Raw genomic sequence first — 26,692 nt, forward strand, 5'->3', positions numbered from 1 at the left:
TGTTCTCTTTCTGGTTTTGTGCACTGACTTCCAGGTGCAGAATCCTGCAGCCTTGAATGCAAAACGATGGGAAACTGTGTTGATTTCAATATTAGTTTTTTTTTTTTTTAATCTGAGGGTAAACAAACCTTGGATGAATGAAGTTGTGGAACTACCATCCTTGAAGATACTTTGAACACAAGTGGACAAAACTCTGAGCAATTTACTCTGGCCAGGCCCTGCTCCAGGGCTAAATCACACATAGAGGACTCTTCCAGCCTATACAGTTCTGCCGTCTGCAACTGGGATCCGGCCCATACACATTACAGTAGCTTTAAAGACCTTTTGCTCATGGGAGTCTTGTGCTTCCCTTACCACCGCTCACTCCGGATACAGAAAAATAACTATAGATGGAAGAATTCCAGTTGTTTGTTTTCCCTCACTATGGACACGCGCTGACCGTGTTTTTGGTGGATCCGCACCTGGAGCCCGGGCCGTCGCCTCGCTGGGCTCCGCATGAGGCCAGCTGCGTGCCTCATCACAGACACCGCGCCGAGGCTTCCTCATCAACCGGCCGGCACTACAACCCTTCACACCTCCACAGGCCTGGACCGGCTGCTTTCCCAACGCAGGCAGGCTGGCCCCCGCCACAACGCCAAGCCTCCAGACGGACGCTGAGCTCGGAGGCACCGTCAGGATGGGCAGACGGGCGAATGGCCACCACGGCCAGCACGTCGCTCACGGCCACGGCGCCCACGCGCCCCACCGCGCCGGCAGGTGGCACACGCACAGCGCAGCGCCCCCGCGGCCGGGGCGGTGAGTGGTGGCCGGGGGCGGGAGCTTCCCGTGCCACCGGCGCCTCTGCTTCCGGGTGAGCGGCGCGCGCAGCGCACGTGGGGCCTGGCGCGGGGCGACGCGGAGCCGGGTACGTGTAGGGGGCCGGGGCCGGGGCCGGGGCCGGGGCCGGGGCCGGGACCGGGACCGGGACCGGGACCGGGACCGGGACCCGGGGCTGAGACTCGACCTCGTGTCGCTGCTGTCCCTCTTCTTCGCCGGCTTGGCGGGGCCCGGCCCCACGTGTGTGCAGCCCCGAGGGGACAGCGGGCAGCGAGGAGGGAGAGGTAGACAGCATGTCTCCATGCAGCTGCCGTATTGACAGGCCTGCTTTGTTTTTCTGTCGTTAGGTTTGTTTGGAGGCTCCTTTTTTCGAAAGACGAAGCTATGACGTCCCTCGCGGAGCAGCTGAAGCGGCTGGCGCTTCCCCAGAATGATCCCAGCCTCCTCAATCGCAGTGAAGTTGCATCGCTACTGTTCAGTTCCAAGGAAGCTGCGAGTATTGACAGGGACACGTTTTTTGCTATCGGTGAGTTTGGCTGTTTAGATGCCACTGATTTCCGCCCAAAACCCAATTGGAGAAAGGTAAGTGGAAAGGACAAACCCATATTCTGGAGTCATCAACTCGAGGGACAGAGAGTCCAGCACAGGGCCACCAAGATGATCAGAGCACTGGAACATCTTTCGTACGAGGAAAGGCTGCGGGAACTGGGGCTGTTTAGTCTGGAGAAGAGGAGACTGAGTGGGCATCTCATTAATATTTTACAAATATCTAAATGGTGGGTGTCAGGAGGTTAGGGCATCCCTGTTTTGTATGGCAGCTAGCTACAGGACAAGGGGTAATGGGATGAAGCTGGAGACACTAAAAGTTCCATTTAAATATAGGAAAAAGCTATTTCACTGTTCAGGTGAGGGAGCCCTGGCACAGGCTGCCCAGAGGGGTTGTGGAGGCTCCTTCATTGGAGGTCTTCAAGACCTGCCTGGACATGCTCCTAGGTGACCTGATCTAGGTTGACCTGCTTCTGCAGGGGGATTGGACTAGATGACTTCTAAAGGTCCCTTCCAACCCCTACAATTCTGTGATTCTATGATATTCAAAAAAGGCCAAGGGGATGATTCGGGAATCTACTGGCTAGTCAGCGTCACTCCAGTCCACGGGAAAATCATGGAGCAGGTTGTCTTGGAGCACATGTCTGTGCACATGAAGGACAAGATGATTGGGAAGAGTCAGGGGTCCAAAGGTGGTCAAGGGCTGGAGAATTTGTCTCATAAGGGAAAGTTAGTGGGAGGAACATCTCTGGTCTCATTCAGCCTGGAGGAGAGTGATTTAATAGCAACCTGGTATTATCTATGAGGAGATGTCAAGATGAGTCAGACTGTCTGCAGGAATGTATGGCTGAAGGGCAGGAGACAGTAGGCAAAAGTTTAAACAAGAGAGGTTCAAACTGAATCTAAGGAAAAGCTTTTTCACCAAGAGCACACACACAGAGTTGAACAGGTTGTCTAGGGAGGTCTTCATCTTTTTTAAAAGTCCAGCTGGATAATGCTTTGAGTCAGGACCTTGGACTACAGATCTCTAAAGGTCCCTTCCAACCTCAATTCTGCCATTTCATGAAAATATGCAAGCACCCTGCACATTAGTAACATTAAGGCCACAAGTAACATAAAGTGACAGAAGCTATTGCTATGTTTGCACATTGCAAATCCTTTGTATTTCTCTCTTTCCTCTTCTTTTATAAAGCTTTACATTTGATACTTACTGAATAAGAAAGCTGTTGTCTAAAACTATAAAAAGTGATCTGTATCAGATTTTAAGTAACGAGATTGTAGATCTATATGTCTTTGATGCAACGCTTTTTCAATTTCTTAAACACTTAGTGTATAATTGCTGCATGTAATATTTTATTTCTTCCATATCTCAGACAGCTACCTGGTTTCTCTTATTTCTGCTGAAGTTGTCTGGTTTTTTTTAGCCATTAATATTTACAAGCTTGTGTAAAATAAAGAATTCCAGTGCTGATCCAATGGTGTACACGGAATATTGTGTTTTAATTTATTCAATGAAGAACTTTTGCTTGCTTTGCCATTTGTTTCAGCCCAACTGAACACGGGACTAGTTAGCACAAGTTGCTCGGGCCTTTGTCTGAGTTTGAGGATGGAGGTGTTATGGTATCTGGTCCAATATTAGGCCTCTGATCCAAAGTTTGACCACTGCAATGTTATAAAAACATAAATTAAATCAATCAATACTTGCAATTTCCCATGTTTCAGTTTGCATCTGTTGCCTCCCATCTTTCCATTGTGCATCTCTGAGAAGAGTCTGCTCCACCTTCTGGATAATCTACACTATATCGCTACTTGATGCTGTCTGCAGCTACACTTAGTAGTAGTTGCAGTCATCAGCAAGATTTCCTTTTGACTCTCCTGCAAGCTGAGCACACTCAGTTCTTCCTTCTTGTATGTGTGGATTCACACCCATATGGCAATATTTCTCTGTTGATGAGCTCAAAATTGTACCTGGTACTCCAGATACAATGTTACGAAGGAGGGGACGGTTCACCTCCCTCAGCCTGCTTTTAACACTTTTAGTAATGCAACCAGGTTAGCAGATAGTTTAAGTGTATCAAAAGTCTTTGTCCTAGATGTATTTCCTATTTTGTTTGGTTTGCTTAGTGAGGATGACAAATACCAGTACAGCAAAGAAGTTGGATATGCCAGTGAGGAGGTAGGTGGGTAGGACTGGTGAATAAAACTGTTGCATTTAAAGCATTCTTCATTTTTTTTGTTTTTTTTAATCCTCACAGGATGCACTGGCTTAGAAGAGCTGATAGGCATTGATCCTTCATTTGAAGTGTTCCAGTCCAGTTTGTTTAGTTCCACATCCAAAGGCTTGGAACGCAGTGTTCAGTCTAAAGCAGTAAATCAGCAACTAAATAAGAATATTTCATTGTTCCTGATTCACCTGTCCCCTTACTTTATGCTTAAGCCAGCCCAGAAGTGCCTTGAATGGCTGATTCACAGGTAATCCACTGAATATCCTACACGTTAACAGATAATGCATTTGCTAGAAGTGCCAGAGTTTGGGTTTTTTTCCCCGGTGAGAAAAATTTTGAATCCTTTTACTTTACTTTTCTGAAAATACAGGTTAAAATGTTAAAAATATCTATCTGGACTTAGTCTTTATGGGACCAGATGTTCTTCACTGGCAGTTAGATTTTTATCTTTTGGTAAATTTCTGTTTGAATTTTGATTTCTCATGATATTCTATATAAAATCAATTATTTCTTTGCCTGGCTTTTAGCAAATTTGCCTAGCTCTAGCCATCTCATGGAGGCCCTAAACAGGCATTATATAATACACTTTTAGAAATGGACTGTGTAAAATAGCTAATTTTCAATATTAGCTGTAAACCACAAATAGCATGCCCTTGTATATAACATAAGGAAACTGTTCTTATTTCAAGGTTATTTAGGAAGGTGGGAAGGAAAAACAAACAAAATATTTTGTGATGAGATGTATTTACATAAATGAACCTATCCAGGTGCAGAAAGTTGTGAAAGAGTGGGCAATTTTGTTGATTCTGCCATTGGATCACAATTTTAAACATATATGTATTCTACTGAAATTCATACTAGGTTATTCTAGTGTCTGGTTTTAATATTGAAATCTGTGAAGAAGAAACTAAAGCAATCTTAAGTCCTGTAGGGACCTAAAGTTATTAAGATGAAGGAAAGAAATGGCTAGCACCATTTCTTTCCTTTTGCATATACAGACTAGTGTCCACCTTGAATTCTGGACTGTAGGTGTAGTGTATGCCTGAGTCAGAATGACAATGGTGTCTCATCTTGCTTCAAATCCAGTAAACTAGGTGTTCTGAGAACAACTTGTCTGTGTGTTTTTTGTGGACTTCCAGATAATTTTCAACTTTATATATATATGTAATTTTTCCTTAGATTTCACATTCATCTCTACAATCAAGATAGTTTGATTGGTTGTGTTCTTCCATATCATGAGACTAAACTATTTGTGAGAGTTATTCAACTTTTAGATATAAAAAGCCCAACTCATAAATGGCATTGGATGGATCCAATAAGGGTAAAGTATTTAACAGATGCAAGTTGGGAGAAACATGAGGGACTTTATTAATAAATATCTTGACTCTCCTACTAGGTTTATGGGTATGATCCACCTGTTCATGTGGTTAGTTGGGGAACTGCACTGGAAGATTTAATTGCAGAGGTGGAGCCTGAGTGCCCACCTGTTGTTTCTACTATCTTTAAATGTAAAGATGGTTATGAAAAGCTTTGATTGTAATTACTCTTTGTTTTGACAGAGTTGAAGTATGCTTTTAAGGTGTAAATATTTGCTAGAAAGATAGATCAATTACTAAAGTGTAGTTTATTGGAATAGATAATATGTAACTCTCTTTATTGTCTGTCTTAATGTAGATACAAAAACAAATCCACTGAGGTTTGTGGGTTTCCAGTACTTATTTCAATTTAAATGGTGTTAACTGATAAGTAGCAATAATTTAGAGATAATATTAATTTTTACTTTGGGTGCTGCACTTTACTCTTGAGTGTTCTAATTTTGCTTTTTTCACCATATAAAGAAACCTGGAGTGCCACTGGCGAGGGGTACTGTCATTACACACTGCTACAAAGACCTGGATTTCATGGATTTCATCTGCAGGCTGGTGGCAAAATCTGTGAAGGTTGTCCCATCTTTCTATTTGTATAGTATGCTGTTTACTAATATTTCAAATTACATATTAATCAGTAAAAGGAGTAATTTATTATATTAATAAACAATATGACAATTTGATGTATAGATGACAGTCTTTCAGAAATTCATGTAAGGAAGTGGCTGAGAACCAATGAGCCCTAACAAAATAATTTGGCAATACTGTATTACTTAAAAATACCATGTTTCTTCAATGTACCTCATTGTCTGAATTTGTTTTATAAAGCCATTCCTACTGGTAGTCTGTAATTGTGCTTTGAATTTGGCTATCCTTTTTGGGGATTGTCATAGGTGTTGTAAACGCATGTCTTCAGATATTAATGAGAACTTAAAATTTAGAATGCTAGAAGGTGAGTGTATTTGTTTGTCTTTTTAGTTAGTGTCAAATAAAAAATTTGGTTTATAATCTCAGAAGGGTAAGATGTACAACAGTTCCAGTTACTTAGAGAACTAGAATGCATGTACTATCAAACTAAGCAAAGCACATATGATGAAATGGCTTGTTCACAGAAGTAGTAGAGGATGTTAAGCATACCAGTCAGCTTCTTGGCTGTCCAGCTCTCAGCCTTGAGCATTATACCAAAATCACAAGTGATTTACATTATTTTTACATGATCAACTACATTAGGTAAGGAATAGCACTTGTTTCCTTTTACCTTGTCTGCAAAGGAGAACAGGGAACTCTAGCAAAGGTTACTGCTAGGAGGAGGTGATGCCTTCTCCTGTGCCAGCAGGAGCTGGTAGAGCTCACATACTGGAGTTCTGAGATTTTGCTCATTTAGGAGGAAGCCATATGTGCATTTCCACTTTTTCTGATGTCTGACCAACTGATTTTTCTGTGGTCTAGGTCTTTTCAGAGTGCCCTGGCAATTCGGCTCAGTTGAGAGTTCTTCTTGTGTTTTACGCCTCCACTATTGTATCAGCTCTTGGAGCTGCAGAGAGGATAACGGACACTATAATCTCTATGCTACTCCCTTACATCCAAAAGGTATGAGAAGCTTCATTTTCCTTCCTGTGTGATGAAGTGTACTGTGTTCTGCAGATATGTTTCTGCACAGAACATTTAGAGGGACATTCTATGTGACATGGAATTGGGGTGGACAGCTTGCTGTAATATCCTCTTTCCTCCAAGACTGTTGATCTGTTAACAAACAGACCAGCAGTTAAGGAACGTGTGCTGTATGTGTGCACCCTGTGTGACAGCTTTTTCTTCTTAAAAGTTGAGTTTACAGATCCCTTTAGCACAGGGAGAGGAAGGTAGTATGATTCCTTAGATGTCAGAATGAGAAATATTTTTATGTTCATGTACTCTTAAATTAAGTATGTTTAAAAATCCACCTTTATTTCTTTTCCTAGGGCTTGAAATCCTCTATACAGGATTACAGAGCTGCAACATACATGATAATCTGCCAGATGACAGTAAAAGTGACAGTGGAGACTTCTTTGGTGCACTCCTTGATGTTACAGATAAGCAAGACATTATCTAAAGTGCCCTCATTAGTCAGGGAGGGGTTGGCGTGCTTAAACCTACTTCTACAAACTCAGAAAGGAGACAAACTTGGGAAAAAGTAAGTCTGCGTGAAGTGAGTTTTCTCACTTATTAAAAAGCTCAAACCGTACTTTGATAATTTGAATGTGTTTCTCCTCCTCATTAAAGGGATATTTTTCAATCAGAAATTTTGGTAGTTGACATTTCAAAGGGCTTGGAAATTTCTTTGGCTTACTTTGGAAATTTGTATGCACGCTACAGCCGAGTAGTCCCTGGTATGAGTCTGTCATCTTTTAGTCCCTCTTCTGCCACTTCCCACAATAAAGGATTGCTGTCAATGTTAAAAACTGAACCCTGCCAGTACAGGGTTTACTTGAAAGTGCAAATCCTGGAAGAGAAGCCAGCATAATAATGGTAGTGCAAATTTGAGATTATTTGCATAGCTTGGAAAAAAGGTCTGTCCCTTACAATGGTAGGGGTTTTGTGTTCATACAGCTTGGCACTCAAAGTCTTAAGTGCTTCTATAACACCACTTCTTTGATTCCACAAGTCGGATGTTCTTCTGGAAGTACATGTAGTATTTTATTCCAATTGATCTGTCTGCTCTGCACAGTTAGCTGGTGCTATTAACATGCAGTTGAACACGGTAGTGGAAGTTCTGCATGCTACAGGGAGTTTGCTTGATGGCAGGGAGGTTGGTATCGATACTCCAGTAGAACATATCTTTACTGGGATAAGTATATGATGCTTACCTTCCAGGTACAAAAGGAGTCAAGATGAGATAAACTACTTTTTTAGCAGGGAGGGAAATTGCTTCTATTCTCTTTGAGGATCTCCTGCCATTGAGCTGCTATTTTTCCTCTCTTCCTTTTGCTGCTGATGGCCAATTGATACACTCCTTGCAATGTGAGGATGTCTCTTCATGCAATCCATACAGGTATTTTTTTCTTGCACTATCAAGTTGGCACAAACAGAACTATATTCACTGTGCCACTGCAGCAGCTGTGCTCAACATGACTGACAGTATCCTGTTTTCTTCTTGGATATGAAATGCACAGTAAACCTCTGGCAATAAGGAAGTTGAACGTTTTTAGCATTTGTTTACAATGAGTCTATTACCTGATGCTGAAAATGGAATCCTTAGGACGTATGCACAGTTTAAAAGTCAGCTAACTCAGATGAGCATACATACCTTTTTTTTTCCTCCCTCTTCCATTGTGCAGGCCATTTAATTACCTGTGCAGAACACCAGAACTGGTAACACTTTTGCAAGGCCTTTCGGCAGACTACGATATCTCTCCTTTACTGCATTACCTGTTGCCTCACCTTGTTAGAACTGTCATGAAAAGTGATACAGGTAAGTTAGCATACATATTTACAATTAACTTACTAAGTCTTAAGGACAGATAGAGTCATAGAATGGTAGGGATTGGAAGGGACCTTTAGAGATCATCTAGTCCAACCCCCCTGCAGAAGCAGGGTCATCTAGATCAGGTTGCATAGGAACATGTCCAGGCGGGTCTTGAAGACCTCCAAGGAAGGAGACTCCACAACCCCTCTGTGCAGCCTGTGCCAGGGCTCCCTCACCCTCACAGTGAAATAGTTTTTTCTTATGTTTAAGTGGAACTTTCTGTGTTCCAGCTTCGTCCCATTACCCGTTGTCCTGTTGCTAGCTACTATAGAAAAAAGAGATGTCCCTACCTCCTGCCACTCATGTAAAAGGTGTTCCATACCCCTGATCATCTTGGTGGCCCTGAGCTGGACTCTCTCCAAAAGTTCTCTGTCCCTCCTGAGCTGAGGAGCCCAGAACTGGACACAGGACTCCAAATGAGACCTCACCAGGGCAGAATAGAGAGGGAGAAGAACCTCCCGTGACCTGCTGGCCACACTCTTCTTGATGTATCCCAAGATGCCATTGGCCTTCTTGGCCATGAGGGCACATTGCTGGCTCATATTTAGCAATGTGCCCTTGTGGCCAAGAAGGCCAATGGCATCCTGGGATACAGATAGCTGTATTCAATGTCATAGCTGTGTAACCACCAATACACGTGAAGATCTGGCTGAGTTTTTGTGTGGATATTGTTTTTTGCTTTTCCAGACCCTACAGAGGAGGGTATTTTAGGCATTGTTATACCTGTATCACTTTGATTCAGATGTCGGTTTGCAATATTTCAGCAGTAACTTAATTTTGATGTATGAAACTTCTGGCTCTTAAACATGCATTGTAGTACTGCAAAATCATTATTAGGTAGATCACACGTACTCCATTTGTACTTTTAAGTAGTGGAGTTCTGTGTTTACCTGATAAGTTAAATGTGCATGTGAACAGTCTGGGATAGCAGGGCCAACTGGCATGCAGTAGTAGCCTATGTCTGCACTAGTAAGTCTGTTTGCACTATGGGCTTGTAACTGCCCAATCATGCTTGGGAAAGCTGTTGAAAAGGTCCAGATTTACATCAGGGAATGCTATAGGAAGTTGCTGGCACAGGTTGTGGTAGCAGGTCTGAAATGTTTAAAAGCGAACTTAAATTTATTTGTGGTATTTTAATGATATTGATATAAAGCATTACAAGCAGCTCACAGGCAGATAGTGCTAGTAATCAATGAACATTTTGTGGTCTTCAGGTTGTGTGCTTGATTTGCCAGATGATGATGCCTGTACAAGCTGTTTGCTTTAGTCAATATGAGAGGATTGTTCTCAAACCACTGTTCATCTTTTGTGCTGTCCTTAGAGGAACAAGAGGAATCTGAGGATACAGAAATTGAGATTTACTTCAGACATCTTGAAGCTATTCTTCAGAATATACCACTGGAAAAGGATTTAGATCACCTCTTGGCTTTGTGAGTTAACTTTCATTATTTTCCTTCTGCAGTGCTACAGTCAGTTCTGACTTCATGGTGACTAATTCCTGACAATGGCATTAGCATTATATGATCTTGGTTTTTTGACCTTGTAAGTGAACTGCAAACTTAGATTTTGAAAGTGATATAGAAGAGCCAGGCTTTTAGCACTTGTGAGAGTTTTTGTGGGACAAAGTGAAACTTCAGGCCAGGAGAAAATCTGTACTTGGAATAAGTTGTGCATATTAATCCTAACCTGTTTAGCAGTGTGCTTTAGATCACTAATGAAAACTGTGCTATCTAAAAGCTGGTGACTTTTTCTTGTAATTTTAGGAAGTTTCTTGAAGAGTTTATCTCCTGTGGTACAGAGATTGAATCTAATCCCACCAAAATGGCTGCACTCAATGAAAAGATGCTTCCTCTTATCAGACTTCTTGAGAGAAAGTAAGTTCCATTTTTCTATGACAGACCTGTAATCTGTAGAGCAGGTGTCAGCTATGGTCTTGTCTTATCACGTGTAGTAAGCACAATATTCTTGCCCAAATAAATAGAGTAAAATTGCCCAAATAAATTCAGTCCTTACATGTTTTATTACCACTGTAATGCATGGACATAGACCTACTGTTTGCTGTGTAGCATGACCACTTCTGCACATCATTTATGCTATTGATCTGCATATTGTTCATCTGTGTTAAGATAATGGTTGATTGTTTTTGCAAAGCTACTTAAAACAACTGTTTCAAGTGAGTGCATGTGCATTCATCTTCCTTGTATTTCTCTGTATTTCTCTAGTAAATACATGTTCATCTGTAACTGTGGAACGTGTTTGGGGTTTTGTCTGTTGACAGGTATCCTAAAGCCTTAGACTCTGTGTTGGAGAAGCATCTGGAAGGGTGCACAGATGACACTGACCAGAATCTTTTTCACCAATTCATTTCTCTTTCATTAAGCTGTGGCAAATATAAGGTAGGTAGAAGCTCAGTTCATGATCCTAGCACATATCTGGTTATAGGCTGGTCAGAAAGCTGACACTTTGGCAGAGTTCTGCTTTGCCAAATCTCTGCCATTCCCACCAGAAGCCCACAACTTCATGTGATTGTGGGAGGTGGATCTTGATTGAAACTGATAAAATCAAAAGCTATCAGATCTTTTAAGTTCACTTTTATCATGGACAATCATGAGTGTGAGCTTTTTTTTTCAAGGTTAAAATTTATGCATTTCCACCTACTTCAATTGCTATCAGTAATTTTTTTCCTTAGCAGCATATCCACTACATATACTGTAGTGGTCAATAGGGATGATGTGGTGCCCAGAAAGGCCTCATCTTACTTTAAGATTTTGTCAATTTTATCCCTGTTGAGAGATGGTAGCTCAGTCCTTTTTGTAGCATTGATTTTTATGAATGCTTACAGTTAGTTACAAGGAAGAAGTAAGACTATAGAGTTCTTCCTGTGCCATTTCTGAGGAGCAGTTGAAATGGCCTAACACAGAATAACAATGAGTGCAACAGACTTGTCCAAGGAATTTATTATTAGGAGATGGTTAGTATTGTGGCTGTTGTTTACAGTGATTGAAAGACTGAAAACACATGGGAAAGGATGATAAACTACATAAAGAAGTGCTTAATTTAGTTTTTTACTGATTTAGTGAAGGCACAGATTCTGTGACTAAATAACAAGTGGATTAATAGAAAAACAGGGCATGCAGAGCAAAGGCATATGACTCTCTTCTAGCCTTTAAGGTTCCTGAGATAAGTACACGCAACTGGACTGGCAGAGATACCTTTTTTAACAGTTTCTATCTGTGTTCTGTCACAGTGACATTGTCACTAGAGCTTTCTCAGAATCCTTAGATAAATATAGTGCTTTTCTAGGACAAAAAGGTATCTGGATTGCTGTACATTTCAAGCTATATTTCAGAAACTGTCTGCCAGAGTGAAAGACCAAATTTGAAACAGTTACACATCATTGTTCTGTCATTGATGCTTTTTTGGATCTGAATTATAGAGCTTTTTTCTGGCACCAAAAAAAAATCTGAAATAATTTCTCCAGCTATCCATATATATACTTAAAGTATTTTTAACATGCAGTGACTCACTCTGAAATTCATATTTCAGTTTCTGGAAGATTCTGATACCTCCCTCCTGCTTAGTTTGAATCATCCTCAGCCAGCAGTGCGGGTCCTGGCTCTTCAGCATTTGAAAGATGTTATTGAAGCATCAAAGGTTTGTGTCCTGAATCTCTCACTTACAGAACTGACTTCAAAAGGCTGTTTGCCAGATCTAGCAGTTGAGGATGAGTGGTATGTTAAACTATTCATATGTCATCCTCACTGATGTTCGGGTTTTTTTCAGTAGGCTTCTATCACCATTCTTCCATAGTCTGGAGTCTGGATGTAGTTTTTGTTTAAGTTAATGGATACTTATGATTTTCTTTCTTTGATTGTTGAAAGTTAATCTGCCTATGAGGTTTAATTTAGATGATGTTAACACTTCTCTTGTACTAGGATTCAGATATTACATTAAAAGCCTGTAAATTGTGCTACCAATAAATGGAGTTTTTCCCTTATATTTTTTTAGGAAGGCTTTGATCAGCCTTTCATAGAAGAAGCAATTTTTGGTCGGCTTAAGGATGACAACCGAGATGTTGTAATGTCTGCTCTCAGTTCTTTGGAGGTAAGTCTGTGTTTGTCAATATGTCAGGAGAGATTTTAGCTGGTCTTGAATATATATGTCTGGAATGTATTCTTTGTGTTTACCTTTCTCCTACTCATGTCCTTCATGTACAGCTTTTGCTTTTTTTCCAGCCTGTTAACAGGATGAAGCAGCACAAATTTAGGAATGTTTTTTCAAATACTGTTTTTTATTTGCAGTTAACTGTAAATTTATTGATGATTTTTCTTTTAATGTAGCTACTGAAGCATATTTTAGTCTTTGATTATTATTTGAAGTGTGCTTCCTGCTTATCCTGTACGTTCTTCTGTAAAAACACAAGTCATGTTATCATGCTTTTGGATGGAAAATGGTGCAGTGACAAGTCATTACACTAGTGATTACGCTAGTGAGAAGTGCTCAGTTGAGTTTTTCCATATGAGAGTCATTTGGTCAGTTGATAGTGGCAAAGTCCTAAACTCTAGCTCAGGTTTACTGGATAGGACTCTGGTATGCATTGTACTAATTTTTTCCAGCTAGAGTAACAGTCTGTCTATTGCTTCTGCCAGTAGTAGTGGAGAGTATTATTAGCAGTAGTATAATTGATCTCATGTGTTCATTCATTCTCAATCAATAAAAACCAGGAATAGAAGCACATGAGTGCTTCTATAAACTTTTATGTCTTTTGTTAATGCACCTTATATTTTTGTCATGCAGGTGCTATGTAAAGTAAAAACAATTTTTACCTAATTATACAGTGCTTTGTTTACTGCTTATCAATTTTACCAAATGTTTCTGAAATCGATACATTCTGCATACTTTAGCATTTCAAGAGGGCAAACTTCTGTTTACCATGGTAATATTTTTATTATATGATCAATAGGAATCCAGTTAGTGGTTTGATTCCAGTTTCCAGTTGGTATAGCAGATGCATTTTGCATTACAATACAGTAAATTATTCTGTATTTCACAGAATCACAGAATCTTAAGGGTTGGAAGGGACCTCAAAAGATCATCTAGTCCAACCCACTTTCATTACAGGTTCATTATTTTTTCATGATTACTTTTCAGATTTTCAGGAAACAAGTCAACCCAGAAGTAGTAGTATCAAGTCTTCTGAACATTTTTCAGAGAGCTGATCTTTCAAAGGATGGAAAGTGGTATGTCTGTGCCTTTTGCCAGTCTGCATTCTTTCTGCATAAATTAAATTTAAAAAAAGTAACTAAAGAATACTTCAGAAAAATGATTTTCACTTTAAATACTTTTTGTTATGCTGTATATTTTCTGAGTTACAAGAGGAATGTTCAACTATATGCATACCATTTCCCATTAATTCCCTTTTTTGTTCCCATTGCTATTTGGCTTCAGAAAATTACCATGAGAGAACAAATCAAAGAAATGTTGCTAGTATGATTGAGCAATGGCTTTTCAACGTGACTTGTTCTCTTTTAGGTACAAGGTACTGGAGCGAGCAATAAAAATTTTAGTCAAACAGGAGATTTTGAAAGAAAAGAAGGAGCTACTAGATGAAGCAGTGACACAGTTATTACGTTTTATGGTCATCACTAATGCCAATTCAAAGTCTTCAGATTGGAAAATGGCTGTTTGTCTGTCAGAGTCTGATCTCTGTTCTTTACACCCTTTACTGAAAGGTTGGCCAGAAGGTAAAGCATTAATTGAAACTAGTTTGGTAAAAGAAAAATTGTGGCAGTTTAGGACATTATCTTCATTGAACCTAAACGCTTACTGAAGGAGACTGGCTGTCATTAACATATGCTACCGTGCTGTGAGTGTTAATGGAGTTCTTTAAAGAACTCTCTGAAAAGCTGAAGAAATTGTCTAGTGTGTTTCTGATTGTTCTAAGTGTTACTGAGCTGTCAGTATTTTCATATGTGATTTGTATACTTAGGTTGTCTAATTATTACTTTTTTCTTTGGAATAGCTCTTGAAGAGGCAATCAAATTTGGCAAATCTGCAGAGCTGATTGAAGTGGCCAACAAGAAAATGATTATGCTGTTTTCTAAAAACATGGCTTCGGGGGACCCTTCCTTACTATTGAAAATGGTATGTATACCATGTTACCCTAACCTTAAGAGGTCTTCCTTTAGGTGGTCACTGTAGTAGAATAAATGTGATGGACAAAAACTTCTTATGTGCTCTTCTTAGCATTAGGATGCTATCAATAAGCTGCTAGATTAATACATACATATATATAAATATAAATATATATAAAACCCAAATCCAAATACAAATGATTAGTGTAGCTAAATTCCAGGAATTTGTAGTTTCGTGAAAAAAACAAACCCTAGAGTAGAGAATAAACAAGTACACTTGCAGGTGATTCATAGACAAAGATGTTATTCCCAGGTTCCAAAGAGTACCATTACAGCAGACTAACTTGTTGCCAACCATAGAAGGTAATGAGGGTGTAATTGGACACACAAATGAAAAATGGTGTAAAGTTATAGGGAATTCCCACTCACTAACAGACTTTTTGTTGTTTTTCCTCCACCGCCTTTTTTAAGGTTGATGATCTGATACTCATTGCTGAAACGGAATCCGACAGTGTGAGACAGAAAGTAACTACTTATGTAATTGGTTCTGTGCTTGTTCAGTGCTGCTGCAATACACAGATGAAGGAATGTTATTTTTCAATGGCTATTAGAGTCTTCTGCTTCTTGGATAAAAAAATAAAAAATCTTAGAGCTTGTGATCCTGCAGAGGTAAGATGTAAATTGTTTGGGGAGGACATTTTCTTTGTAATGGAGAAGATTTCTTTTATCTGAGAAGTCCAGAAACCTGGACTGAAAATTTCCCCTTCATTCGTTTTCAGAGCAAAAACACATACTTGGTAGCAGTACTACAAGCTGCCATTAATAATTTCTCTTACATTTTACCACTCTAGTGAGCCTGAATTACAAAATTAGGAATTCCAGAGCTTTAGGCTAGTGTCTCTTCAACTGATTTCAATATTTCAGTGCTGTGGGCTTAGTTCAAAGTTTCAGGTGTTCTGCCAGCTACCATGACATCATGTGATTCATCATTTGGCTTCAGAATATCAGAGATTTTAGTCATTGAGTAAAAGATTTTGCTGGCTTGTTCAATAGGAGAAAAAAGAAATGCAGTTGATTATAAAAGCCAGCTTGTGCTAAAGAGGGCTTCCAGAGGAAGGCTATGAAAACAGAGAGCTGCAACAACTCTCCTTTGAAAAAAGATGGCGTTGGGAATGTTCAGCCTAAAGAGAAGGTTTCAGGGAGGCTTTATTGCAGTCTTCCGGTACTTACAGAGAGACTTTTTGCCAGGATCACTAGTGATAGACCAAGGGCCAATGATTTTAAACTAAAAGAGAGTATATTTAGCTTGGATATAAGGAAGAAATTCTTTACTGTGCGGGTGGTACGATACTGGAACTTGTTGCCCAGAGAAGTTGAGGATGCCCCATCCCTGGCATGTCTTCCCTGGAAGTGCTCACCATCAGATTCAGCAGTGCTTTGAGCAGCCTGAACTAATGAAAGAAGTCCCTGCCAATGGCAGGGGGATTGGCCTAGGTAACCTTTGAAGATCCCTTCCAACGCAAACCATCCTCTGATTCTATGAATTGCAACCTGAAACAAGTCGTTGCAACAACATTGCAAGTGTTATTCCTGAATTTGTTGGGTTTTGGTTTATTGTGTAGCTCCATTATTGGCAATTGTTGGGGGCTAACTTGGAGGTGGAAGGAGGAGCCATCAGAGGGTCAGGAACAATATTTAGGAAGAGTATTTCTTCATCTTTCTGATACCTTTTTTTTTTGTTTTATTTTTATATATGTCTACCATTGGGGTTTTCTTGATTTATTTTTTGTTGAAACAGTTTGGGGTGGGTTTTTTTGTAATAAACCCACATTTGCAGGGCTGTTTTTCTGTGTGCACCCCCTCACACACACACACACATAGCAGCACATGATAATTAGTTATTCTGACCTTAGATTAAAGAGTTTTTGTATATACAAATATCTGAAAAAAATGGATTATGTTGCTGGATCAGAAATTGGTGTAAGGATTAAACTGAATGTCCATGAAATGCTGTAAGTCCTAATCTCTTTGAAGAGATATTTTAGAGAGACTGGTGTTTTATGTTACTCCACTTATGTACACTGTTAATTATGGTAGTAAGAGCTGGTGTAGGTTTTAAACTGCAGATGCAAGTTTAAATGTAAAATCAGAAATGTAATTCATAAGCATACCTCTGATGCTGGGAAGTAGATTTTGCTGGATTTTAGTAGTAAATTTCTGCCTTCTGTTACATGAAGTTGTGACAGCATACATTAAAATGAATTTTCATTCACAGGAAACTCCCCTAAATTGGTCTGTTGAAACAATAGAGGAAAATTTCGTGCCTAAGGGCTTGTTAACTACATGTGTAGAAAAGCTCAATAGCGATCAAAGTGCTCATGCAGAGGAGTCACTTATGTTCCTGTTCTTATTGAAAAACTTCATTAATGGCCTAAAACCTCCTCTGTCTTTTTCAAAAGGTAGGTGTTAAAGTTTTGATTGTCCTTTATATTGGTGAAGTGACAAAGGAAGATAATTATTTTTGTTTTCAGACACTCTTACTTCCCTAACCCCTTCCTTACTGAATCTGTAAGATTACTTAATTGTGAATGTGAAATTAGCCAATATATTGTCTTTTTTTAACTGGAGATGTCTGTTTTCTCTTGGTTTCTGAAAGTGTTGATATGCATCCACTGTGTCTTATTTATAATCTGTATTTTTTAGAGGAAACTTGGTGGAATCCTGAATCTCTGAATCAAGATAGCCAAGACTACCTGCACCTCCTTTTGAGGCTGTTTGATCTACTTGTCTGTGGAGCTAGTGAGGGAAGCAATGCTGTTCAGTACAGAGCACTGATGAATCTTTTACTCAAGGTATTATTTTTACATTTGTTGCTCTGAATTACTAGTCATCAACTATTATGCAATTACATAATTTTATGGAAAACTGAGATAAACGGAGAACTGGATCATGCAGCACTGCCTATGGTGTGCTAGTACTGTGAGCTGATGAAAGTGTAAGCTTCAACTGCTTAGTTAACCCTTGTTAAATGTAAGAATATAAAAGTAAAGTAAAAAAAAAAACAAACCTGTGGATCAGTTAAGGCAAAGGTGAAAATGTAACACTGATTTGTAGGAGAAGGTCAGGAGCTTGAAGTTTAACTAAAAGTTTTGGTCCATTCTGGGAGCAAAGCAAACAGTTGCACTGTAAAATGTGGGTTTTTTTAAGTACAAAAATTGAAAGCAAAACTTTTGAGAAGACATTACATGTTTCCTTATAACATCCTGTCATGTTTTCTCATTTGCATTGAGTGACATGTTTTTGTGAAGAGAGTAAGGGGTTTTGTCAGTATGGGTTTTAGATGACAGAGAGTAATAGCTGTACATTCTGAGGAAAAGAGAAGCAAGTAATTGACACAAAGCTGTTGTTACTGGAATTTGATGTTGTTTCATCAAGAATACCACATAGCAAACAGAGGAAGGATAGAATAGTAATGACTTCATAACAAAACTTGTTTCTGATGTTAATTCTTGTATATAGCTTTGTCCTAATTATCAGTCATTACAAGATGTAGTGAAATTGTACTGACACTGAGCTGTTGAAGATATTGATTCAATGCTTGACTATATAAAGGACAGAAGCAGGGAAGAAAAGATACGATTTTGGTGGGATTTTTGACTGAGCAAACTCGGTCATATTACAGAGAAGAGAAGAGAAGAGAAGAGAAGAGAAGAGAAGAGAAGAGAAGAGAAGAGAAGAGAAGAGAAGAGAAGAGAAGAGAAGAGAAGAGAAGAGAAGAGAAGAGAAGAGAAGAGAAGAGAAGAGAAGAGAAGAGAAGAGAAGAGAAGAAGAAGGTTGGGGGAGGGACTGCAGAAGGGTTGTGGAATGGAGTTAGAAATGTCCAAGTAGTAATAATTTGCTTCTTTCACTTGTGGAGCACTGCTGATCTCTGCTTTTGAGGGTGTTTAGTTTGAAAGGGACAAGGCAGTTATTTTTGCCAGCTCTAAGACAGCTAATATAACTAGAATCTGGATCCTGGTATACTTGTGGAAAAGAGAATAGACAAGAGTATGTCAGAAGCTGTATCAGTTGTGCTGGCAAGCTGTGGGATGTTGAGTGGGCACTCATGTTTGATGAATGAAGAGTTCCTAGGATTCCAGAAAGCATGTTGCAGACAGAAAGCATGCTAGCTATTGCCAAAACATGTAGTATGCAAGAACTTAAAATTTATTTGGGATACTATTAGGAGACAATGTAACTGCTTCAAAATCAGAAGCTGTCCTCATTAAATTTTGACAGAAAGTTAATTGGACCTAGCTTTGTGAAAAAAACCTGAATTTAGTCTTTTTGGAGCAGCTATTACTACTAGGGGCTGGGGGAGAAGGCGCTCTGACCTATTATGACTCAGAGTTTGTTAATTTTGGTCCATGATCTGTTATTATAAAGCCTGTACAGCCAATATAGGACAAATGTTAGGAATAAAGTTTACTGTGAATATTGTTCACAGAAAGCTGTACCGTACAAAGAAATTGCTCATCTCTTCTGAAACATTAGTTTATAGGCTTTGTCTGACTGACGAAAAAGTCAGGGGTTCGAGAACTGAATATTAAAATTACTGCTGCATGAAACAGGAAATAGAAGTCCTTCATTTTGCATTTAACAGTTTTGTTGCACAGTTGACATATACAGATGTTCAAATGTTACGATCCCTTGTATTTACGTACCTATAGACTACAAGTTAGCTGTAAAACTGAATGAGCCAGCTATTAAGCAACATGTGGACTTGTACACACATGCAAGTACTGTTTACCCAAAAGATTCTATTTGAAAGCTTTTTCTTCCCAAAAGACGCTGTTTCTGACTCTCTAGTTCTCTTTCTGTGTATTACTTTGATTTGGATGTTTTTTCAGGTGTTGTGCGTACTAATTTGCCAAATAAAGTTAATAACCAAGTGCTTTTCTCTTTTTTATTTTTCTGGTTTTATTTTTTGTTAAATTTAAGGTACATTTGGAAGATTCAGAGGTTCTCTTCAAGTTCCTTTCAATTTTATGGACTTACAGTTACAACCTTTCTAATCATCTGAACTATGAAGTGAGTGCAATGCTACAGACTCAAGCTCTATATATTGGCTATGCACTACTTGAATCACAGGCACACCAAAAAAAGAAACAGCTGCTGTTGCCATCGTCTCCAGGTGAAGTAAACCATTATCTGTCTCTCATCTTAAGACTTCATCAGTCCTTAACTTTGTGCAATTTTACTGTATTTTATACCATGAAGGGTATCTATAGTTATGTTCGGCTTCACTAGGCTCAGACAATTCTTGCTGATTCATTGCAGCAATTACTAGCCTATAGATTATAAGGAAAAGAGATGACTTCTAATTCCAAAGTAATGTTGATCCCTCTTCAGGGACAGACGGTGTAAAATTCTGACCACTCAATTTATTCTGTTGTCTTTTCTTCTTTCTTTCCCTCACTCTTTGCAGTGGTGATGTCTTTGCTAATTAACTTGGGTAGTCCTGTGAGTGAAGTTCGAAGGGCTGCTCTCAACTGCCTCCATTCGTTGAGAGGGATAAAGGACTCTCTGTTTCATCCCATTCTTCAGCATTTGGAGCAGAAGTCAGAAGAGATCATATCTGACCCTACATACATAAGACAGGTATTTTTGTTATTAAGGTGTATATCAACACAAGTTTTATCCGCTGCTGGGACGTCCCATCTTTTCCAAAAGAAATCAAGCAAACTAGAAAAAGTCTTCACCAGTAGACTGGGTTTTTTTGTTTGTTTTTTTAAGGACTACAAAAATATTCAAGTGATTTAATTACATGTAGAGAGTTGAGAATACCAGTCAAAGATACAATAACTTGTGGTTTATTTATAGATGAAGAATTCTGTTTGTATCTAGATTACATTATTACAAAAAACATTAAATAAACATTGTTTTTAAGACATTTTTATTGGATGAGAAGAACTTAATTTTCACTTTATTAATGAACTAGATTATGGAAACTCTATTTGAGGAGCTTGAGACACAACCAAAACAGAAATCCCAGAGGAAAAAATTGTCAGAAGCTTTGGAAAACATACTCAGTTGTGTACAAAACCCTATTTTCCCATCATACATTGCAAGAAACTTAATGAAAATTCTTCATGAAGTCCATGGTGAGGTAAGTGCCTCCTTTTTAGTTGTTTTACGGATGCTGCACCTGATTGAAATGCTGAAATCAAACTTTGTTTAGTAATAATGCTGTTAAATAACTGCATGTGTTAAGCTATCGGGCATGAAGTTGACACCTCTAATAATTTGCAATAGTGATAAAATGTATAATGAAACATAAAACACATTCATGCTCAATCCAGGAATGAAAGGGCTGCATAATTGGTCACTGGAATTCTAATGGAAAGTACATTGAATAAACTGCAAGAGACCGTTTCAGAAGATTCTTCCAGAAATATATTACCTGGCTTAGATAGCAGTGAATACAGAGTTTTCTGTACAGAATTGTAACGTACTGGGCAGTACTTCTCAGTATACTCAGAAATCTCTACATGCTGGAAGATTCATGAGTTTAATCTTAAATGTGTTCAATTATGAATTTTTATGCTTTGTTCAGTTGTATGTGTCTTGAAAGGATTGTGAACTGCATAGAGGATTCTCTTGCATTTGGGTTTTGTAGGAGACAGCCATCATAAATCAGTGAAAATAATTGCTTTGTTTCTGTAGTTTAAAAATAGGAAATGTCACTTCACAAAGGAGAGTAGCTAAGTAGCAGATGAGCATGTACTTGTGGTAATCTGACAAGAAGTCTGGTATTTTTCCTCTTGAATAGCTGTTTCTTAAAATGCTGCATGCAGAGAGGGAATGTTGCAGTAAAATGAAGCTGTGCTCTTGGAAGTTAGCTAAGATGAGAATGGTTAAAAACATCTGTTATGAATTTCCTGTGTTTGCAGGTGATTCTTTCTCACCTCTTGCCTGCACTAGACCGTTTGCTAGATAAAGTCTTTAAGAAACCTGAAGCAATGTTGAAAGATGAAGCTGTTCTTCTGCACTTTATCCTTGGAAAGTTTAATGAATATTCAGCACCACTCTTGTGCAAGAATCAGCAGAGTCTGGATTTATTTCTCAGAAGTTTGCACACTGGCAAGAAAATCTATGAAGAAATTCCACCGTTTCAGATCACAGCACTCGGGCAGGTGTGGCTTTGTGAAGGGTCTTTGTTTTTATGCTTAAAGCAAATAGCAGTATTTAGGATTGGATTTACAAGGACTCTTTCTGTATTAAGGAGCCCATAGCTTTTGACCTGTCGTTACTTTAGTACAAGTTTTCAAGGACTCCATAGTCTCTTTGCAACACAAAAACAGGATGCAAAAGTTTCTGCCTTAAGCTTACCAGAAGGAGAAATTTCTCCTTATCTTTTAATTTTTGACAAGTACAAAATGGAAAAATCATTATATTTGCATGCATGTGAATACCTGTATCATTGCCTGCAGATACAACTGTTCCACTGTCCTCAGTTTTTGTCAGTCAGGCAGATGCTTTACTTCATGTTTTTCTTCTGAGGGAAAATTGTCAAGAAAATACAGTAAGTGAAAAATAATCTTATTCAAAGGAAGCTACAGATTCAGGTCTTCTACTAGCCAGGTATTAGCGTATGCTTACCAAAGGCTGTCAACGGCAAGGTTGTTCCCATCACCAGGCAAGATGTGTGAAAAATGCCAGAAATTGGTATCTCTGATGAATATTTCAGAAGTATCTGCTTTGCATTTAAGGATTCCCAGATATGTACAAATATATTGTTAATATGCAATTTTTCACTTTATACATTCATAGTAATGCATGTGTCTGTCACACGTAACCAATCCTAAGTTCCATAGCTTGTGATTTTGTTACCCTCTTACAGTAAACCTCTCTTAATCCTTTCTTTTTTCTTTCTTTTCTTTTGTAGATTACTAAACCATTCTTTGCAGCTGTGTCAGATGGGATGGTGCAACAGAAGCTATTAAAAGTATTGTTCGACTTACTGTTAAACTGTAAGAACCCGCTTTGTGCCCAGACAATTAGCAGTGTGTTTAAAGGGGTAAGTGCCAAACTCCAGAATACAGAACTATATTCAAACCTGTTGTGGTTCTGTGTTGCTATATTCAGTAACTTGTTGTTTATATAATTCATAACATGAAAAGAATCAGAAACCTTTTGTCACATAATATAGTCATGTTAATGGCATGAAAAGTTTGTTAAATTGCTGCTTTTAGAAAGTGTTTCTTTAAAAGCCATGCATGAGTCATTTACTATACTATATTGAAGTCGTTTCTTTCTGCTGCACTAATTTTCATTTTTTGGGATATGACTTGTGGATGTGGACCCATATAAGCATTAAAGGAATGTGTTTAAAAAAAACCAAAGAGAGCACAGAAGTGTGATCCGACATGTTGTTCATTGGTACTTGCGTTATTGTTCCTTGATTCAGATTTCGGTGTGTGCTGAGCAGATGGTCAGAGAACTGGAGCCTCCTGAGAAAACCAAAAGTCTGGCCACTGTTCAGCAAACTAGAAGGCAGAAAATGCAGCAACAGAGGTAAAATAACTATAAACCCTAAAATATTACCTATACTGTTTGAAAATGCCACTCCTTTTACTACATTGCATAATTTGTACTGAAAGCATAAGCATCTCTTTCTTTTCCCCTGCACAGTAAAATAACTCTGAGCTACTTTTGGCAGGGGAAAAATAACTCACATTGCTGTTTGAGACCTGATGAAACTATAGTCAATATTAAAGAAAAAAAAAATCCAGTGGTTTTAATGTTGATGTTTGCTCTTACAGAATGTGGGTTGACAGTTGAACATAATTGATTTTTGTAGGCATTAAACTTGGTTAGTAATAAAGATGTATGGACAAATTGCATACATGTGTCTGAAGCTCAGCAAAGTGTTCCTGTTAGTTGACTGAAAACCATTATTTTCTTTCAGTTAAAACAGTAACAAATCACTATTTTTTAGATCTCTTCATTTTGTTTCTTCCCTCTGTCCTCATAAGGAAGGAGCAGTTTTGTCCTCTGTACTTAGGCTATTTAAGCATCAGCTGTCAGCTGTTGTTGAAAGTGGCTATTGAGCTGGTTTTCTTGGTATGACCTAGAGTAGCTGTGATTATTTTCCTTCACTTGAGCTTTTTTAACAGTCATCACTCATTAGGTTGATCCATCTGTATACTGTGCCTGTTAGATTTTATAAACACACACGCTGGCACACACCCCCATTGCCCGCATAGTGAGACAACCAGCAGCTGTGAAGATGCAAGTTTCCTGGGTAGTGAGCAGACTGGCATTTGGACAGTTATTTGGTAATAGATTTCTTTTTCTCCACACAAGTCTGCTTCGTGGGATTTTTGTATACACAGAAGGCATGCTGTACTTGTTTATTTTTTCAAGTTTGGGGTGGATTTTTTGTTACTTGTTTAAAATGTGTTGGTGTTTCAAGCAAAAGCCCACACGTTGCCACCTCTCCAAGGAGAAGCAGTAAGAGATATTACTATGTGAAAGGATTTGCATATATTTGTTTCCTTTTGCTTTGCAAATGTGTATCCTGATTGTTTGTCTTATCTTTTTAGAAAGCCTCAAGATACAGATTTGGCACCAGAAACAAGCCACTTTAGCTGGCAGAGGGTTATGCTTATTCTGGAATTACTACAGCATAAGAAGAAGCTGAGACGTCCGCAGGCATTGGTACCTGCGCTTTTTAACCTGCTGAGCCGGTAACGCTGCCTCCCTCTGTAACTCATGATCCTTTCAGCCTTCTCTTCTGCAGCAGAACCTGTAAACCGTTAAAATAGGAGATTTCTTTCTTCTTTGTTGCCATATTTTGTAGCTCAGCTTGCCATTTTTACTTATACTTGTTTTAGATAAATCAGACGAGGGGGTCGGCTTTTGCCCTTCAAGCGACACGATGGGCCTTTTAAGGTTTTTACCTAATGCATAGCCTCTTAAGTGGTGACTTTGTTTCTCAGGTGGAGGGCTTGGGATTGATAAGAAGGATGACACTTGTACTAAGACAGGCACAATTGACAGGACTTCTGTCTTTTGCAGAACTATTATAGTAATAATCTAAGCTTTAAAATTCTTCCCAAAACATTGTGGAACAGCCTTCATCAAGTGCAACCTGAGAAAACTGTTACTTTTCCTTCCATCCCTACCTCCAGGCACCTAGGAAAGTTTTACATACAGATTGGGTGTTTATCTTTTTTTTTCTTATGACTGTCAGTCTATGTAAAGGCAAGTCATATTTCAGGGAATCATCTTATACTCTTGACGGAACTCTGATAAATGTCTTTTATTAGACCAGATGATGTATTTGAGAACAAAAAAAAGGAAGACTTTTTTAGCAAGGGATTTTTAGAAGCCTCAATTTAGAACTTGTATAGAGTGAAGATTACAGTTTCTTATTTGTATCTTAATATGCAGTTTGGGCACATATTTTTCTGTCTCCTTTTTCAATTTCTATTTTTTTTTCCATGAATGTATAGATGTCTGGAACCAATGACGTCAGAAGAAGAAAATATGGAATATACAAAGCAGCTAATCCTCAGCTGCCTGCTAAGCATCTGTCAGAAATTGTCTTCAGATGGTAGCAAGGTCCCAGCAGGTAAAAAGAGCTTGACCCATTTCTTCATACTTCTGCCACCAGTACAGCATTAAAACAATGGCCTTTAACAATGTGTTCCTCTATAGGGTATACAAGTTTGCCTGATGTCCTGGTTTAGGCCCATCAGGGAACAAAAGACCACGATTAGCCTCAAGTATGGAAGACCTGAGGATTGCCAAAGGGCAGGGAGAGCTTAATTGCCACTTAAGGTCCTTGGGGAAGAAAGCAGAAAATAATGTAATGCAACATGAACTAAAGCATAACCATAAATCCCCAAAACATAACCAAAATAAAACAACAGAGTGGTACAACAATGAAGAGTCCGACCAGCCCTTTAAGACCACCTTCTCCCCTCTCCTCCCCTCTTCCCGGGCTCAGAGCCCCTATCCGGGTGCTTTTATCTCCTCCCCCGCTGAACGGCCCAAGGGGGAGCAGGGAGTGTGGGTTTCAGTCAGTCTATTCCAGATGGCTTCTGCCGTTTGTCCCTCCTCAGGGCAGGAGGCCTCCGCACCAGTCCTCCCTGCAAGTCCGTGAGGTAACACACACACAGCAGCCCTGCACGGGCTGCTCCCACACGCATTTATCCCAAAGGCTGCAGCTCCTCTCTGCCTCTCGTGTGGGGCTGCTCTGCGGCGCGCAGGCTCTCCAGCACGGCCTGGGCCATGGCCGTCTCCCCACACCGTCCCTCGCCCGTCTGGGCTCACTCACATGGAGCTGCTGGTGGCTCTCAGTCCTGCCATGGCCCTGCATGGGTTGCATGGGCACAGCTGCATTCTCACCACAGCTTGCAGAGGGGTCTCTGGTCTGGTGCTCCTCCTTCCTTCCTCCTTCTCTGGCTGAAGGGTCCGCGTGGTCGCCTCCATCTTGTATCACTCTTACACCTCCTGCCAGCACTTCAAATTCCTGTCCCTAAATAGTGATGGCAGAGGTGCCAGATTGGCCCAGCCGGGCTGGAGGTGGGTGTGAACCCAGGAGCCAGGGGAGAGTCCAAAAACTCTTTACTGGGTCTTCACTGCAACCTGCTCCCCCTGTTACCAAGCAAAAGCTGCTCCTTGCTAAACCAGGACACCTTATTAATAATTTTTTTGTAGATCCTTTAGGTATGGTCTGCAAACTGAAACTGGTGCTAGAGTGTATTGTTCATTCCTACATGGTTGACTCTTAAAGTGTTAATCAGTGAACATGTTTTACTTGCAGATGTACTTGACAAAGAGAAATTCAATGTGGAAGTGATAGTTCAGTGCATCAGGGTATCTAAAATGCCTCAAACACATCACCATGCACTGCTTCTCCTTGGTGCTGTCGCTGGCATGTTTCCTGTAAGTAGTATCTGAAATGTATGTGTCATCTCTTTGGGTTCCAAATATTGGGGAAAAGTGAAGAACATATAGAGCTTTTCTATGAGGAGAAACTTTCTGAGAGGAGCAACAGGCAAAATTTACAGGTTTCCTACTGTTTTGGAGCTTTCTATTCCATATTACTTG

General features: G+C 39.4%; 1 protein-coding gene across 1 annotated transcript in view; it reads left to right on the plus strand.

The window, feature by feature from the left end:
* Positions 1-862: 862 nt before the first annotated feature.
* The window catches only part of HEATR1 (HEAT repeat containing 1), a 39,337-nt gene continuing 13,507 nt past the window's right edge, over positions 863-26,692 (plus strand). Inside the window, exons 1-28 of the mRNA XM_061991046.1 lie at positions 863-904; positions 1,164-1,342; positions 3,618-3,834; positions 4,767-4,908; positions 5,426-5,527; positions 6,404-6,544; positions 6,913-7,124; positions 8,269-8,402; positions 9,778-9,886; positions 10,220-10,330; positions 10,735-10,852; positions 12,003-12,110; positions 12,465-12,560; positions 13,608-13,696; positions 13,989-14,200; positions 14,479-14,600; positions 15,062-15,259; positions 16,866-17,049; positions 17,294-17,442; positions 19,571-19,763; positions 20,058-20,230; positions 20,571-20,738; positions 21,523-21,765; positions 22,518-22,649; positions 23,040-23,146; positions 24,178-24,321; positions 25,090-25,208; positions 26,406-26,527. Coding sequence (XP_061847030.1) covers positions 1,201-1,342; positions 3,618-3,834; positions 4,767-4,908; positions 5,426-5,527; positions 6,404-6,544; positions 6,913-7,124; positions 8,269-8,402; positions 9,778-9,886; positions 10,220-10,330; positions 10,735-10,852; positions 12,003-12,110; positions 12,465-12,560; positions 13,608-13,696; positions 13,989-14,200; positions 14,479-14,600; positions 15,062-15,259; positions 16,866-17,049; positions 17,294-17,442; positions 19,571-19,763; positions 20,058-20,230; positions 20,571-20,738; positions 21,523-21,765; positions 22,518-22,649; positions 23,040-23,146; positions 24,178-24,321; positions 25,090-25,208; positions 26,406-26,527 — 3,987 coding nt within the window. The 5' untranslated portion in view covers positions 863-904; positions 1,164-1,200. The remainder of the gene's footprint in view (positions 905-1,163; positions 1,343-3,617; positions 3,835-4,766; positions 4,909-5,425; positions 5,528-6,403; positions 6,545-6,912; positions 7,125-8,268; positions 8,403-9,777; positions 9,887-10,219; positions 10,331-10,734; positions 10,853-12,002; positions 12,111-12,464; positions 12,561-13,607; positions 13,697-13,988; positions 14,201-14,478; positions 14,601-15,061; positions 15,260-16,865; positions 17,050-17,293; positions 17,443-19,570; positions 19,764-20,057; positions 20,231-20,570; positions 20,739-21,522; positions 21,766-22,517; positions 22,650-23,039; positions 23,147-24,177; positions 24,322-25,089; positions 25,209-26,405; positions 26,528-26,692) is intronic.

This window comes from Colius striatus, chromosome 2 (assembly GCF_028858725.1).
Source record: "Colius striatus isolate bColStr4 chromosome 2, bColStr4.1.hap1, whole genome shotgun sequence".
Taxonomy (NCBI): Eukaryota; Metazoa; Chordata; class Aves; order Coliiformes; family Coliidae; genus Colius; species Colius striatus.